The 17445-nt window shown below is 40.5% G+C and overlaps 1 protein-coding gene and 1 pseudogene across 1 annotated transcript; one reads left to right on the top strand and one right to left on the bottom strand.

Moving 5' to 3' along the window:
• Positions 1–5010: 5010 nt before the first annotated feature.
• Positions 5011–6831, top strand: LOC141832578 (uncharacterized). The gene is made up of 2 exons (XM_074720064.1): positions 5011–5223; positions 5301–6831. The coding sequence occupies exon 2, from the start codon at positions 5470–5472 to the stop codon at positions 6766–6768; it is 1299 nt and encodes a 432-aa protein (XP_074576165.1). The 5' UTR covers positions 5011–5223; positions 5301–5469; the 3' UTR covers positions 6769–6831.
• Positions 6832–9010: 2179 nt separating this feature from the next.
• Positions 9011–11583, bottom strand: LOC141832567 (G-type lectin S-receptor-like serine/threonine-protein kinase At2g19130; annotated as a pseudogene).
• Between the last annotated feature and the right edge of the window lie 5862 nt (positions 11584–17445).

Here is a 17445-nt window from a genome sequence, read left to right as displayed (position 1 = left end):
CGTCATGGTGATGAGGTGAGGCTGAGGAGGTTCGTCCGTCGGCATCTCAAATCCGGGCTAAGTGTGTTCCCACAGACGGCGCCAAATTATGTTCCGGTTGAGAACTGCTCCTGGACACGTCACCGGACCTTGCTCGCCATGGATTGGAACAGAAGGAGGGGAGGAGAGCGGTGTGAGCTTCAAGGGCGTCAGGACCGGACCCGTCAACATGCCGGGGAGGAGAGGAGGGTGCAACCGCCGGAGAGGGCCTCCACATCGAGGAAAGAGAGAAGATCAGCCACCGAAAGGCCCTGCAACACCACCAGAGAACAGAGGTCATCCTGGCGCCGGGGAGTCCCCGGACGGCCACTCTGACGCTCAAGTCAGCCCAGTCAGGAGGAAGAAGAAGTACAGTAAAAGCAAAATACTGTAATGAAAAGCTCAGCCCAAAAATGATAAGAAGAGTGAGAGAGAGAGAGAGAGATCCGAGCCCCCCCCCCCCCCCCCCCCCCCCCCCCCTTTATTATACCTGAGGAGGTCATTTTATAGCACTAGAAGAGAAGGCCGCGATTTTGTCTGACAAAGCATGATCTTGAAAAGATGACCAATCACATCTGCATTTAATGCTTGATTAAATTATTCCTTGGGAAGAGAGACCATTCTGACAAGTCATGCCTTTCACAAATGCTTGACAAAGTTATTGCATAGAGGGAGAAGACCCTTTCTGGAAAGTCACATCCTTCTGACAAGGCATGGTCCTTAAGAAGATCTTGATAAGACCTTTCTTGATATGATATGACCTGATAGAATTGAGCCATCGAGCCGAATGGAGGCTGGGCTGTGCCGAGTGGAATTGGCAGAATTAAACTGAGTGCGGGTGGCCTGGGTGGAGGGTTGAGCCGAGTGACAGGGAGCTGAGCTGCCGAATGACAGAGCTGAGCTGCCGGATGGCAGAGCTGAGCTGTCGAATGGGTGGTGGCAGGGCTGAGCTGCTGAGTGGCAGAGCTGAGCTGCCGAGTGGCAGAGTTGAGCTGCCGAATGGCAGTGCTGAGCTGCCGGATGGCAGAGCTGAGCTGCCGGATGGCAGTACTGAACTGCGCCATACCAACTGGGCAGAACTGAACTATGCCGAGCCGAATGGATAATTTGACTTCTTTCGGCCTTTAGGGATAGGCCGTGACGGGAGCCGACCGAACCCCTGGGTGAGACCCGGATCAGACTCGAGTCAAGTCTGGGTCCTCCAGAATACTCACCGGAACATCGGGTGCTCCCAATGGATGGCCACAACAACAAACCAACAACGAAGGACGATATCGAGAGGAAAACCTAGTTTGGTGGATGCTTCCGATGAAGGACGGTGGCAGCCAATGCGGAGTTAGGAATGCTGTAGCCTCCGGGCTAATCCCAATCAGATCAAAAGCCCCTGGGTTATCTTTCTCTTTTATCTATTTTTCTATTTTTTATAATAAATTTAAATGACAGTTCTTTTTTAAATCCATTGGACCCCCGAGCTAAAGTCCGGGTAGAATGATACTTGGTTCTGCCCGTGGCGGCAGCAACGACAAAGGACAACGTCGAGAGGAAAATATAATTTATGGATAATCGGGTGTGGCACTAGATGAAGTGGAAGATAAAAGAAAAAATAAATAAATAACACACTAACTGGGACTGCCACCGTGGCAGTTGCTTACGGAGAGTTGGATGGTGAGTTGGGTGTTTGTTTGTGTGCACAGCGTCTGCGATGGTAGCGTTTAGATATCCGTAACATTTTCGAACGTTCAGACGAGAAACAATACCATTTTATTATTATTTGTTTACATATGATTAATTCATTTAATATTTTGATTTTAAAATTTAAGATTAGATTATAATAGTAAATAAAAAAAAATTAAAATAAAAAAATTTAGATGGTTACGGAGTGTGGGGTTATTTGAAATTCTTTTTCATTTTAACTTTTTTTTAATACTTAATACTATAACCCAATCCTTAAATCCTAAAATTAAAATTTAATCACAAATAAAAAATAAAAAATATTTATAAAATTATATTGTTTCAATTCCGACGTCCGAACTTGATCCGAGCGCTCGAAAACTTCTATCATGGAGGTTGCGTGTATATATATATGCGTTGCAACTATCAAGTTAATAGTATGATTAGTGCGAACCAAAGCATTCACTTCGAATCAAAAAAAATTTTGATACTTTTTTTACTTTCACAAATTTAATGGTATCTGTTATGGATGTATATGTCCGACCTGGTTAATCGAACCAGATGGAAGGGGTCAAGCACGATATCTCGACGTCGGACAAAGGGACCAAACCAAGTCCTATGGACCCCCCGATAGAGCCGAACCCTCTCCAGTGACCGAGCCGCACCCTCTCCAGTGACCGAGCCGCACCCTCTCTAGTGACTGAGCCGAACCCTCTCCAGTGACCGAGCCGCACCCTCTCCAGTGATCGAGCCGAACCCTTTCCAATGACCAAGCCGGACCCTCCTACTCCGTCAGCAGGAGGGGTCCTCAGGACTAGTATCTTGTCAAGACACGGGTGTCGCGGCACGGCCAATTCACTTGGCTCGGACATGCATCCTATGTCATTAATATACTCCAATCTCAGAAAAGACCACTCCCCTATCGTACGATTATGAATGTTCCTCTGACATTCTTGTATGTCATCATAGTAAGTCTTCGGTAAATAGCGAAGTCTACCCCTTTAAATGCTGATTAATGATGGGACGTTATCATGGGTCATGCCCTGCTCTCTGACACATTCATAACGGCGATGGAACCTTAGTCATATCCTTGATATGACTCCACAATACCCAGTTATATAAAAAGGTCAGTGGATCACCATAGGGAGGTATGCAATCACACATTTTCCTTCTCTCTTTCTCTCAGTTTTCGCCTCCTTTCTTCTCCCACTGACTTAAGCATCGGAGTGGTCGCGCCAGGCCCCTCCTGGCCTTCCATCTCATTTTCCTCTTGTGTGCAGGTGTTGTCTTTGAGCCCTTCTCTCCATCTTCCCCTCTACAGTCTTGGTGCGGAAGAAGGTAGTCGAAGCTTCCTGGTGCAGATCTCAAACAGGAACAGTATCATTACTTACAAACACCATATGTGTTTCAGTTAATACATCATGGATGGTTACAACACTGGTTCAAAGTCTGTTGACGTGTACGCTCCTGTGATGGGGCTGCGGAAGGAGAAGAAAACCTGCAAGATACTCTAAAAAGAGGGTTAGAATGACACCGGGAATGAGATTCCCGACAAGCCACTCTGACGCTCAAGTTAGGATTCGGCGCGATGAAGGAGTTTAAAGGGCTTGGGGAAGTTAGGATTTATGTGTGCGTACCTGTACCCATGAGCATGGATTACCTTTTCATAGCGGTTGATATCCGAAATATTAACAACCGTTTGAAAAATATTCTGGCATACTTGTTCTGTTCTAAAAAGATTCTGTCTGTTGATATATATTTGAGAGTGCGTTCGTGTTTCCTCGAAAGAACTAGTACTGTCATCTCCGCTTTAATTAGGCGGAACGACCATGCCTTCAAATAAGCCTTACATGACGAAGATTAATCCTGGATGTTGAGACCGAGTCATGAGGTTAGCGCTTGATACAGGGAGCATGTAGAGACCGCCGAGTCATGAGGTCGGTGCTTGATGCAGGTAGCATGTAGAGACCGAGTCATGAGGTCGGCGCTTGATATAGGGAACATGCAGAGATCGAGTCATGAGGTCGGCGCTTGATGCAGGTAGCATGTAGAGACCGAGTCATGAGGTCGACGCTTGATGCAAGGATTATGCAGAGACTGAGCTATGAGATCGCCGCTTGATGCAGGTAGCATGTAGAGACCGAGTCATGAGGTCGGTGCTTAATGCAGGGAACATGTAGAGACTAGAGTAGGAGGTCAGGATTTTACTTAGGATTCAGGGAATAGCTGTCGTCAATTAACATATACTTATCTTTACTCTTTTTTTCTTATCCCCATTATATCCGATGTCTACGTAACCACTAAATAACCCTCCCGATCAATATGTTTAAATTACACATTTAATTATTTTTCAAAAAATAATTTGAATGAAGCTAGGACAACACAACCTTCAGGAAGAACCAAACTCGAAGCATGATTTCTATAAAACATTTGAAAATTAACTGTAGCATCCGAGAGTTTTATTTTTCTTCTGAGTTTATCATCATCGGTTTGTTATTCGTAACATAATATGTATTTTTAGAACTCTTCGAGAGTTTAAATTCGAGATTAGTTTTGGTTTTAGAGTATACGAAGGGTACGAAGACATTTTAAGTTAAATTCGATATTAATTTTGATTTACATCAAAAAAATAATTTCGCTTTTATAAATTTAGTAGTATCTCTATTTATCAAAAATTATAAATATTTTTCTTCAACAAATTTAAAAGAAAAAAATAACTTTGTGAAAAAAGAGTAATTTTTTAAATAATTTTGTAAAAAAATTTTGATATATGATTTAGTAATTTTGCCCTTATATTTTACACATGCACAATTTTTAAAAATATCTAATAGAGTGACATTTACTAGTAGGTCAAATTTATTATAAGCAATTTTTAAAAGTACATAAAATTACACTTTCTTTAAAAAAAATTAAAAGGACGTATTAAATTATTAAAATTATATAAAAATACTTTTTTAATTAAAAGAATGCCCCATCAATTTTTTTTATATTAAAAATATCTTTATTCTAACGTAATTATAACAACTACTTTGTAGTATTAAAATAAATATTTAATTCAATGTAATTAAAAAATATTATATATAGAATATTTTATATTAAAAAATCGTTATTAAATTGATTAAAAATATATTTTATTACACTACACTAGCTACTATAATATTATAATAATTTTAAAAATTATTTTAATTAAATTAAAATAATTTTGATCAAATTAAAAAAATACAAAAATATCTTAAGAGAGAGAGAGAGAGAGAGAGCGAGAGGTGATATAGTGAAAACCCTAGCCGTCTCCCTTAATCTCTTCCTCCCTTTTCGGTTCTTTCCTCAGCACTTTTGAGTGAGAATCCTGTAGTGCTGGTCTCGTTGTCTCCTACAAGGGACAAGAGCTTGCTAGAGAATCGAGACTAGGGTTGGAAGGTTATGCGAAGCAGCGGATCGGCGCTTGAATTCTTCAACTAAGCGTTCGGAACTGGCCGGCGCTGGAACCCGAGCTGCTGCTCCTGGTTTTAGGCGACGCCGCGGCAAGGAAGTGAGGTAAGCTTCATCTGATGGGGGGTGCCAAGTTAATTCGGATCTGATTTCAGGCCTGAGTAGTATGTTTACTGCATCAGGGGGAAGAAGAAAGACATCAACTCGACAACCTGCAGCAACCCAGGAGGAACCCAAGTGTCTGGTAACACTTGGTGAGGAGGAAACGATTGCAGAGTCTTCCACACCTGCTGAAGCTTCTGCTGGCACAGAAGGTCACTAAGCAAGGAGGCACAGCAGGTGTTTGATACAATGCAGGACAGAACTACCGGCAAGGTTGGGTTAGGCTCGTCGCCCAATCGGTTCAAAGAAAACAGAAAACAGCAAGGAGGAATTGGCTTCGATGAAGTCTGCTCTAATCCTGATGTCGTTGAGATCCCAGCACACAACCTGGACAAAGTGGAGCATGCTTGGGGGTTTTGCCTCGTCGGATATTTTCCAGCTAGATTCCCAGGCAAGGCGGCGGCTGTTCAGAAGCTTTGGGATTCTTGGAATGTATCTGGATCTTATGAGGTTCACTTCAGTGGATGGCTAATTTTCAGATTTAACAATGTAAAGGATAGGGAAGGTGTGCTGATAAAGGGGCCATATTTCATGTTTAGAAGACCATTGTTCCTGAAGAACATGCCAGAATTTTTCAAATTCGATGACCATGAGATTAAACGTGTCCCGGTGTGGATAAAGCTGCCTGGTTTGCCTCTAGAATGTTGGAATGAAACATGTCTGAGTATGATTGTGTCCAAAGTAGGGAAACCACTTCATACGGCTAAGAAGACTCAAACAAAGAAGAGAATCTCTCATCCCCGGGTGCTTGTGGAAGTTGATGCCTCAAAGAAACTTGTTCGAAATGTAACAATCCGGCTTCCAGATGGGGAATTCGATCAGAGAGTTATCTTTGAATATGAGCCGAGGTATTGTAACCACTGCACAATGTTTGCGCACAATACAGACGATTGTTTTAGACTATCGTCGTGGGTCACAGGTGGGGCGTATCAACCAGAAGAGAGTATCACCATACCTCCAAGCACTGCTGGTCAGACGGCCACGGTCGGAAAGGAAGCTGGTGGGTCACAGAATGGAAGGCTACGGGCTGAGGTTGCTGAAAGTGGCACAATTCCACGTCAGAATCAGGAATTCCAGCAACTAGAAAGAGAGTTGCATGATGCAGCTGAGCTAAGTTGCAGGAAGGAGTTGAATCCCAAGCAGAAGCCGCCAATCATACGACTGGAACAAGGTGATCAGCAAGCAGATGACGCTGAAAACCAGCAGCAAGCCAAGGGAAAGATGACAGTGCTGCAAGTTCCAACTAGTCAGAAATCGACGAGGGGTGATGGAGTCGAAGATGGAGACCAAGTTGTAGCCAACCAAGCTAAGGCCATGAAAAGGAAAGAGCATTTCATTCTAGATCTTTTTGATGACGCATTAGACATCAACGAAGGTCCAATTACTAGGTCTAAAGCTAAAAAAAATGAAGGTCCAATTACTAGGGCTAAAGCTAAAAAGATGAAAACAAGCATGCCAACAGAGAAGAGCAGTCATGCAGGTCAGTAACCTATTTCAAGTTTTAGATGAGTTTAATTAGTCATTTAATTATCAGTTATATATAGTGGGCACAATTCTTGTAACGATGATTTAAATTCAAATTAACTAAATAGATAGGTGGTGACTGTCACAAATGTACCTTTGTTTTGGTTTTCAATCTGAGGCTCTCATTTTGTTGATTTTAAATAGAATTTGAAACTTATCGAAGCATTTCTTGCGGTGTTCATAGGCTCATCAACCTGTTCCAGTTTTCAAACTATGGGTTGTTGACTCCTTGTTTCTTTTGATTTCAGCAGCAATCCTGCTTTTTTTTTTCTTGCTGTGAGTTCCTGAGACGTTTATTCTCAATTGGGTTTATATCATCAGTTTTGGTATGAGAACCTTAGTTTACCGCTGAATCGATTGGTTATGTATTTTTTTCTCTATATAATTTCTTATCCGACACACTGAGCAATTAAATTTGATCTCCTGTGCGACACACGGTGCGCCATTGTGTATCGGTAAGATTTATTTATTTATTTATTTTGACTTGTAGTTAAATGATTTAGGATTTCGTCTTTAGGTTCGAGAGTTAGGTTTGAGAGTTGACTTTCCTATCTCTTTACTTATAAATTTTTTTTTGAATAATTGACGAGAAACAATATTAGAATTTATCTGGACATATATATTTCTATCTGGAATTTTAAATAATAATGTTACATTTTTTTTTGTGAAGGACACAACTACATTAAAAAATTTAAAAATCTTTATTTTAGAATCCTAATTCTCGTGAAATTTTTGAGTGATCCTTTCCTTTTCTTTTTATAGTAATTTCAGAAATAAATTCTCTAAAATATTCGAATTTATTCATCCAATCTAATGTAATTTTTTTCTTCTAAATTTAATAATTTGATCTTTCTTATAAAAATTGATCTAAACTTTTTAATTTTGCATATCAAAATAACTATCAAGCTTTGAAAAAGTCAATTAAATGATTTTCATAAACTAAGTTCAATTAAAATTAATTAATCACTGATGCTATAATAATAAGATAATTATAATGTAATAAATAAATAATATATACTCTAAAGAAAATGCGTTTCAAGATGATTAGTTGAAATCTAAAAGTTTCAATATTGTCCTGAAGTGAATATGGTGAAAGTGAAGGTGGTGCTGTCGCTGAATAGAGAAATAAATGAAGGTGGTGCTACTAAAAAAGAGAATAACCGTTGAAGATGGTGTTGACGAGGAACAAAGAATTTGCTGAAGATAGTGAGATCGATGAACAGTGAAATCAAGGTGAAGCCGGGTGGAGATGGTCTTGCCAGAGAATAAAGAAGTTGGGGAACAAAGAAGACGTTGAGCGTGGTAAGACCGATGGTAAGTTGGAATCTTGAAGTTTCGACATTGTCCCAAAATAAACGTGATGAAAGTGAATATGATATTGTCGATGAAAAGAGAAATAAGTGAAGGTGGTGCTACCAGAGAAGAGAATAGCCATTGAAGTGAAGCCAGTGAACAATGAAACCGTTGAAGGTGGTGAAGTCGGTGAAAAGAAGCCGACGAAGGTGGTGCTGACAGGGAATAAAAAAGACACTGGAGATGGTAAGACCAATGAACAGAGAAATCAAGGTGAAGGTGGTGCTATCAGAGAATAAAAAAGTCGAGGTGAAAGTGGTGCTATCGAAGAACAGAGAAATCGAGGTGATGGTGGTGCGGGAATAGAGAAGTCAGTGATGCAGAATTTTGATCTACCGACAATGTCAGGATGAATCGTTGAAGTCGATAGTGTTCGATGGGAAATTAATTAAAAAAAGTTAGAGTTATCGTACAAGCGAGAAATGACTTCGATTGTCGGGATTTTATATTTTATAAGATAAAAAAATAAAGTGATTCAGATTGCAAATCTGAATTCGACGACAACACGACATATAAAAGTTAAGATAACATTGAAATATGATAGCGAGGACAATCTCAAAACTAACTACGGGATGATTTGGATAAATCACATAATTAACTAATAAATTTGAATAATATAAAATTTAGAATACGAAACAGTCAAATCTATATATATTCAGCCGTGGTAAATGCAATTACTGTAATAATAAAAAAGAATATTTATATGAGGCTCGATTCACATTGATGACAGAGACAGTACTTGGCAATGAATTTAAATGGCTGTATTAAAAGTCAAACGAAGAGTCAATTCGCTGACGGCATTCATTACGTAAGTTCGTATATACAAAGGTAATTGACATCATATCACCAACTCTTTATAAATTAACATACGCGCGTAAAATACTGCCGTATATTTAGAAAATACAACATGATATTCCTCGATCGTACGTCGTCATATGTCAGACGAGCTGGACGCGATCTTGGATTTCTGATCATACTCGTGGAAGTAACTGATTTCATGGTCGCTTCCGACGTCGAGCTCAAGCTGAAGAGATCTCGGCATGGGAGGCACCTCGAGTTGCATGATCCCCTCGAGAACTTGAACAGCTTGCCCCATCGTAGGCCTGCGACTCTCCTCGTCCTGGATGCACCAGCAGGCAAGTTTACAAGCCCTCTCCAGCTCTTCCAACTCGCCTTCTCCTTCCAGCGCCAACCTGCCGTCCAGCACCTTCGCCACGTCGCCGGCCATCAGTTTCCTCGCCACCAGCGTGGGGAAGTAGTCGGCGCCGTCTTCCGGCGCCATCTGCTCGCGGTTTCTCCTGCCGGATATGATTTCGAAGAGCGTCATCCCGTAGCTGTACACGTCGGCTTTCGGGGTGATCGGAACGCCGGTCATCCACTCGGGGGCGAGGTAGCCTCGGGTGCCTCGGAACGTCGTCAGGACTCGGCTGAAGTCCCGCCCCACCAGCTTGGCGAGACCGAAATCCGCCAGTTTGGGGCTGAACGAAGCGTCCAGCAGAATGTTCTCCGGCTTGATATCGCAATGGATGATGCATTCTCTGCATTGCTCGTGCAGATAGGCCAATCCTCTGGCGACGCCCATGGCGATTTGGTACCTCGTCCCCCAGCTCAGAACGGAGGAAGTAGCGGCGCGGAAGAGGTGAGAGTCCAAGGAACCATTCGGCATGAACTCGTAGACGAGCAGCCTGTTGGATCCTCTAGAGCAAAATCCAAGCAAGCGAACCAGGTTGATGTGTTGGATTCTCCCTATCGTGCTCACCTCTGTTCTGAACTGTTTCTCCCCCTCTCTGAGGCCCTCGGCCTGGAGCTTCTTCACGGCGATGGCGATCGAGCCTGGCAATGACCCTTTGAACACGGACCCAAAGCCGCCTTCCCCGAGCTTCTCTGAGAAATTCTTTGTGGCGTGCTGCAGCTCCCTATACGTGAACGGGACCAAAGAACCGTGCGCATTGTTCAAATTCTGGATCAATTTTCTGCTTCGGCGCTTGCGATTCATGGCCCAAATGATCGTGGCAAGAAAAGCAACGAGAATTGCCATGGCAACCCCGACGATAGCCCAAGTTATCTCTCTCTTCTTGTCGCCATCAGAGCTCTGCAGTTCAGCGGCAGCCAAGCGAAGGTAGAGAGTTCCTCCATCAGGTTGGCTGTATTGTTCTTGAACATTAAGCAACTCTCCGCTCCAGACAAAGCACCCACTCGTGTTGTAGGAGTAGGCATTGCAAGAGCAGCTGTTCAGGCAAGTCGACTCACAAGCTTCCAAGCTTCCGGCCATGGCCAAGGTATCAGCTCCGTCAGGTAGTCTCACATTCTGCATCTCGAAAAAGCCATCATTCTCAGAATTGGTCGTGCTGTTCCGCTCACACCGTAGAGGAGTGATCCTCTCGCACCCTGCGCTCCTGTCACCCGAATCCCAATCAGTCCGAGACGCGATCCTGAAACCTCTGACACAGTCGCAGGAAGATTGGTCGACGGCGCCATTGCACTTACCGAACGGTCCGCAGAGCCCATACGCCGCGCAGTGGGCTAGAGGCTGCCCCCAAATGAACATCCATGCTTCTATATCCTCCCTCCATGTGTAGTGCTGGATTTGGCCGGACTCATAATCTATTATAAATCTCGACATAGTGCCGGGACTGCTGATCGTGTAGACGAAGTAGCTCTCCTCTGTAGTATTAAAGAACTGGAAGCCGAAAGCAGATGGCCGATTCAGTTGGGGAGCCAGCTCGGGAACCAAGCTAAAGGTGCTGCCATCCCAAAGGCCAGTGGTCCAATACATCCTCGACAAATTCCACAGAAGCTGGAGTTGCAAACTTCCATTAGGATCCATCTGGAACGTGAAGATGCCAGGAGAAGGGTCGACTCTGCTCTTCGAAGCAGTGATTCGTTGGAATTTGCCGGTGAGCTTGTTGACCCCGAGCCTGGCTTCAGGGAGCCATGTGTCTGTAGGATGATCAAAGCTCTGCCAGAAGACCAGAGAGGAATTGGACTCGTCCCTCAACTGAAGGTTGCCAGAGTCGAGGATGACTGCAACTGTGGTGGAGTTGGAGGGGACGGAGGCATTAGTAGACCAAATGATCGAGGAATTGCCGAGGAGAACGAGGTTGCCATCGTCAGAAATTCTGAGCTCTGATGCTGTTGGATCTACGATAGGGGTATCTCCGTTGGCCACCCAAACCGTAGTGAACGCAGAGATTCTGTTGTACCAGATGCCGATGTAGTAGTAGTTGAGGGAGGAGGAGGTAGCTGTGGGCGTGAAGAAGCCCAACCTGAAGTTACCATCAGCTGAGGTCACGTTCTGGCTCCCTGAGACAGAATTGTTCGCAGAGATCGTGTCGGTCGCCGAGGAGAAGGGAAAGGAGCACAGGAGAAGAAGAGATGAGGACAAGGAGAAGAAGAAGAAGAAGCAGTCGTGGAACAGGAAGCCATGGCTGCAAATGGCTCTTGGGGCTTTGATGAATCCTGAAAGTGGCAGATGGAAAGGCTTAATAATCTGTGGCCGCCGTGGTGTACCGACTTAACTGCGTCTGACTGACCATGATCATGAATATTGCAACACCAAGTTCGTCATTTTGCTGCCATGGAAATAGCAGGGAAACTTGAAATTATACGATAAATAAAAAGCAAAGAAAAAGGATCTGCATTTACTAGAAGTTGTCAATTTGAGGAAGTAAGTTTTATTTGGTCATGAGTTGCGTCACTCTTTTAATTCTTGTCTAATTTTCTGGCGCTGTCAACGACGTCAGTTTGAACTTTGAATTTGCTCGTCTCTGAACGTGTTGGTTCTTTATTTGAAATATCTGAAGAGATGGCCTATTTATTCTTTCGTTATACACATGAATTAAATTCTTGGTGGATATAAAAATATAAATAGAAAAGTCTATCGATTTTTCTATTTTTTTTGGTAATTGATAACATGTGACTCTATTATCAGCATACCAAATCTCTCTCTATGTTTTTTTTTTTTGGCTTGGATGGAGTTGGATGGAGGTGGAAAGGAGGAAGAAGATGACTCCATGATCGATCATTGATCCATTACCCCATATTTGAGTTGAAGCTTTTATATGACCCCATTGAGTTAGCCCGCATCACAGTCGTACTAGGCAGCATCACCAAGCCGTGTTGACTACTGTGGTGGTCTTCGATCGCGCTCCAGAATGGGACACAGTTAGGCTATATCAAGGGACACAACCAGACCATGTTCCCTGCTGTGGTGAACTTTGACTCTTCTTTCCACTCTAGTTGACACCCTCTTTTAATTCCCTACAAAATCACACTCATATTTTAAGAAATAATGTCATAAATGTAGAGAAATTGAAATGAAGCTCTAAATTAACTCTTACGTGTAAAATGCAATATGAATCAACATTTAAGCATGCGTGAGGATTTAAACGTCAAGTATACGAGCTAAAATAATGCATCAAAATGGTTATTATCAGTAATCCAATTATCCACCAACTAATCGTGGAGGTGTATAATCCGGATCCATAGAAGTTTTCCACCAATCTCAAGGTAAATCGTGGAACGCGAATGACTCATCACTTCGCAACCAACGTTCCAAGACTGTCGTCACTTCGTAGTGTGCCATAGCTAGGGAATCGACTCGTGGATGCCTGGTTAACTAAAGAAGCATCTTATCGTTGCACCATAGTCCCGTGATCTATTGATTTTTTTATTTTTTTTTGCTAAGTATCTAAGCTTACACCTAACTAATCCTAGGGTGGATGGTGTGACCCCACAGACTAGCCCACTTGGTAAATATAAGAAGTGAAGATGGATCCTGAGGAGTGACCCAGTAACATAAATGGTTTAATCGAACCCTCGTTGCATGAGTTTATTCTTCCCTTCCGCTAGTCATCTCACAGTGCCCCGGGGGGCATCGATTTTTCTATTACTTTTTTTATAATATTTACTAGATATATTTTTCTATATACTAGATATCCCATTTACATCAACTAATCCTTGGGTGGATGGTCCGTCCTCACATTCCGCCCACCGAGTAAATCTAGGAAACGAATGTGACTCATGATGTGGTGTCCAGTGTTACTAGTTATTCAAACACATTATACATACGCTACGTGAATTTTGAACTCTAGTTACTTGAAAAAAATACTCTACCTCTTACCACCCTACTATAATTGATTTTTCTATTACAGTGACTATCAACATTGTCATTGATGAATTCAACATCATAGCTCTAACTCTCAATTTGATAACACATTAAAAAAAAATAGTGAAGTAGAAATGCATATTCCTCAAGATTTTCATCCATACGATAACTCTAGAGCATAATGAATTTACCCATAAAATACAAAGTTTTATTGAAAATAGTTAAGATCTCCAAGATGACTTAAATCAAAAGGTAATAAGGTAATAAATACGTACTTAAAAGTATATTTTCTTATCTTTTCAATTTCCAATAAGCCCAACAACATTTGTTAATTTGATTTCAAGAAAGTTAAACTTTGGTATTGTGTAATTTAAAAAAATGTTTCATTGTTAAACAATCTTATTACAATTGCACTCATGTTTTCCATTTTTCAAATAAAAAAACTCACCAATTATATTTATTATCTTGGCAAAAAGAAAATTAATCATCATTCCACTAGTTTTAATGTTATTTTTTTAATAAAAAAATTGATTTTGATAGAAACCTCCAAGAAATTTCCATGGTAGAAATTAATATTTTTTAAAAAAATAATAATTTACTTTGAATTTCGACTTCTTTATAATAACTCGACTTTGAATAGATTTCTATAGTGAGGTTAAAAGGAGAATTTACGTAGAAAATGTTTAAAGGAGACCATAAATGTTGACACTTAAAAGTGATAGTTTGAATAAGTAAAAGATGGAAATGTTTAAAGGAAACAAATAGAAGATAGCTGTTGATGGTTAAAAGGGATGGTTTGCCTAGTTGAAGATAGAAGCTGATCTAGTCCGAGATCAAGGATGAAATGATTCAATAAAATAATCACGATCGAATAATTTCAATCGATTGAATACAAATTGAGTCAATTTTTAATAAATTGATTTTCTTCAAGTCGAGGCTTCTTTCAAATCGGGCTTCCTTAGATTGAGTTTCAATAGACGATTTCTTTTAAATCGATTTTCGAAACATCGAGTAGCAAGAAGGTCCTCCGAACAAATATCTAAAAAGACTCAAGAAAGAGATTAGAAAGGGGGTTAAGACGAACCTAAGCAAAGCCCCTCAGGTGGGCAAATCATACCTCGGAGAAAAGGTGAAGTGAAAGAATGGAGAAAAGTAAATAAAGTATAGAGTTATGAATTGCTTTCTTTGATGCTGAAATTGATTACTTTTAAACAAAGAGTGAAATAGTGACTTTCTCAAAGAACACCTCTTTCTTCTTGACTAAGAAGGCACATCTCTAGTTGGCGCTTTATAATTGCCATGTCGAATCAGAGTTTTAAATTGGAGGTGGACCCCACTCGAATGGGTTTGACCTGACTTGAACTCGAATTGATCAGACCTGAACTTGGCTTCATTTTACTCGCTCTCATCTTGACCGAACTCGAGTTGGTCTTGATTTTAACTTCTAATTCAATTTGATTTTTGATTTGATCATGTCACGTGGTGCTGATTATCTCCACCACATAAGAAGCAATGCGGAAAAAGAAATATCACATATTTCATACATTCACATGAAATATATGACTAGTTAATTATGAAAGGGATGGTCACCATTAATTATTAATTATAAACATCTTTAAATGTTGAATTGTTAGTTGTCACATCGATTGCTATTGCTAGACCAGCATGAAATGAATGTAAATACTTGATGATTTAATAAAATACATTGTGATGACAGATACTAATGGATTAGGACATTTTGAGAATCTTAGACTCTCTAGTTTAAAAATCTTTTCTACAAATATTTTTTATTGTATATTTTTTTCTATAAAAAATTCATAACGTACTTTCATATTTTGCTTTTGGAAAAATTAATTAATGCATTAAGAATTAAGAAGTATTATTTTTTTGGTCATTAATAACTTTGTTCACATTAAATCTTAGAAAATTGTCAATTAAGTTTGGGAGGAGTCATGTTTTCTTTATAAAAATTCTATAAAAGTGGTTTAACCACCCGTATAATATTATTGAAAAATAATAATTTTGTTTTCAAACTGATCTATCTAACTAGTCCATTTACTTGACCGAGTTAAGTTGCACACTCGACTAATTTATCAAATACAAACAAGTGACTTAAAAGCATTTGTTAAACCTCAAAAACTCTTGAAATGATAACACTTTGGTTGGATTCATACTATTCTAAACGATTAGTTGAGTTAGAAAGATATGTCTTATGAAATGAAGATTTTAGGTAGGGTATGACGTAGCGGTTGCTAGGTCACATTTTCTTAAAAAATTAATGTTACATAGCTAGGTATTATGGAAAATTAAGGGGGAAAGAGACTTCTCAACTATGGGGTTTCATTTATGGTGTTCGCAATGATCTAACTTAAATCACGCGTGATGTTGAATTAGTACTATAAAGAGTATCGAATGTATGATTGACATTATTATATATTATTTGTACACATTTGAGTATATAGTCATGCTCATATTAAGTTGGAGTCCTACCTTTTCATAGGAGTACTTATTTGTTACTAGTCTATCAAATGCATCTTAATATTGTTGCTATATCCTTGTTAGAAAGGGTGATCTCACTCATTGTTGATGTGCTTCGTCTATTTTTGGGATAATCTCTTAGGTATATATATATATATATATATATATATATATATATATATATATATATATATATATATTGAAGGATTAATAATCTCATCCATTAATAATGGATAATGGGGTTTAGGCGATGTCTTTTTTGTTTATGTATCTTGCTAAGCCACGAGTCATATTGATATACAAATTAGTATATTTTTGAGGTTAATTAGTGCTTTTATTGATCTCTTATGACATTGCTATAGTAACTATGAGCTTGATTATGTTAACATATTAATGATGAGTATTTATATCACAATTGTGACAAAATGTGATATGAATAGATTCACTAAATAACATGTTATATTTACTTGTGACTCAAAGAAAAAGGCAATCATCATCTTTGCTACAAGAAACCTCTAGGAATGGGCAACAAAAGCCATGGAGTGAGCAAGCATTTGAAAAGATGACCAACTTAGAATACTTTATTTGCTTTTCTATCAACTAGTGAAGCTGATGCACCACGTCAAGAACCACCTCATTTTTTAGATTTATTTAGTTGTCAAAATATAGGGTCGGACCATCCACTCCGATATTAATCGGTATAAGTTGAATATCTGGTATATATATATATATATATATATAAAGTAATGATGTTGGCAGTTTCCGTAACCGCCCACCACTACAACCACGCTCGCCACGGAGTGGAGGATGCAACCTTTCCCTATTAAAGGGAGAGGAAAGCCCTGAGAGGGAGGAAGAGAGAGCAATCCTGTGCTGTGTGGTTGCATCCAAGTCTAGAAGTCGGCGCGTGAAGAGAGAACAGAAGGTTGCTAGAGAAGAGGAAGAACACTAGATCGGAGGATTTGGTTGGTGGAATCCGAGGAGCTTTCCGTCCATCGTGATTGTTCCTCAGACACAGGCGATTCAACCGGGTAAACTCTCAAGAACAGGTAAAAAATTTTAGAATTGTTACATTGGTAAATTCAATTTTACCTGTTTGTTTCGTGCCCAATTTATTCTTTCCTGTTAAAAAATCACGCAAGAACGGAGCGATTTCTGCCCGTCTCTGTTCTTGGTCGGAGACGTGTGCCCGCGGCAGTGCACAGGCGCTGTCTATGGCCAGCGACATGTCTCGTGACAACGGCGAAGCAGGCTGAAAAGGTCGGCGGCTGGCGGCTGGCGTCGGGGGAAGGAACGCTCGTGAGCGTTGGCTTCGTCTTCGACAGCACGGCAAGCGCAGTCCCTAGCGACGATGAGGCTGGCGCTGGCGAGGCTGGCACAGGCGGCAATGTGCTTAGGGCAGAAACGCCGCTTCGTTCGCCATCGCCAAAGACGTGCTTAGGGCACAGATTTTGGGGAAAAGGAAAAGAACAAATAGGAGGAGTTCGACGGCGTAGGAAACGTGTTTTTTGGGCACTATTTTTTTTATAAAAAAACAAACAAACATAGAGATCATGATTTTTGTTAATTGGGCAAAGGTTTCTTTGAAGCATGAAGCCCAATTAATTGGTATTGGGCTAGATTTTATTGAAGCCAAATTAATTAGATTTTGGGACAAGATCCAATGAAAGCCTAAGTGAAGTTAATTGACTTTCAAATTAGTG

This window comes from Curcuma longa, chromosome 1 (assembly GCF_044706935.1).
Source record: "Curcuma longa cultivar G26 ecotype Majalengka, Jawa Barat chromosome 1, ITB_CL_G26_1.1, whole genome shotgun sequence".
Taxonomy (NCBI): domain Eukaryota; kingdom Viridiplantae; phylum Streptophyta; class Magnoliopsida; order Zingiberales; family Zingiberaceae; genus Curcuma; species Curcuma longa.
Note: the sequence above shows the minus strand (reverse complement) of the source record. Positions and strands in the feature narration are given on the sequence as shown.

What these genes read in the sequence shown, in the direction of transcription:
- LOC141832578 (XM_074720064.1), top strand. Translation starts at nt 5,470, where the DNA reads ATGCAGGACAGAACTACCGGCAAGGTTGGGTTAGGCTCGTCGCCCAAT.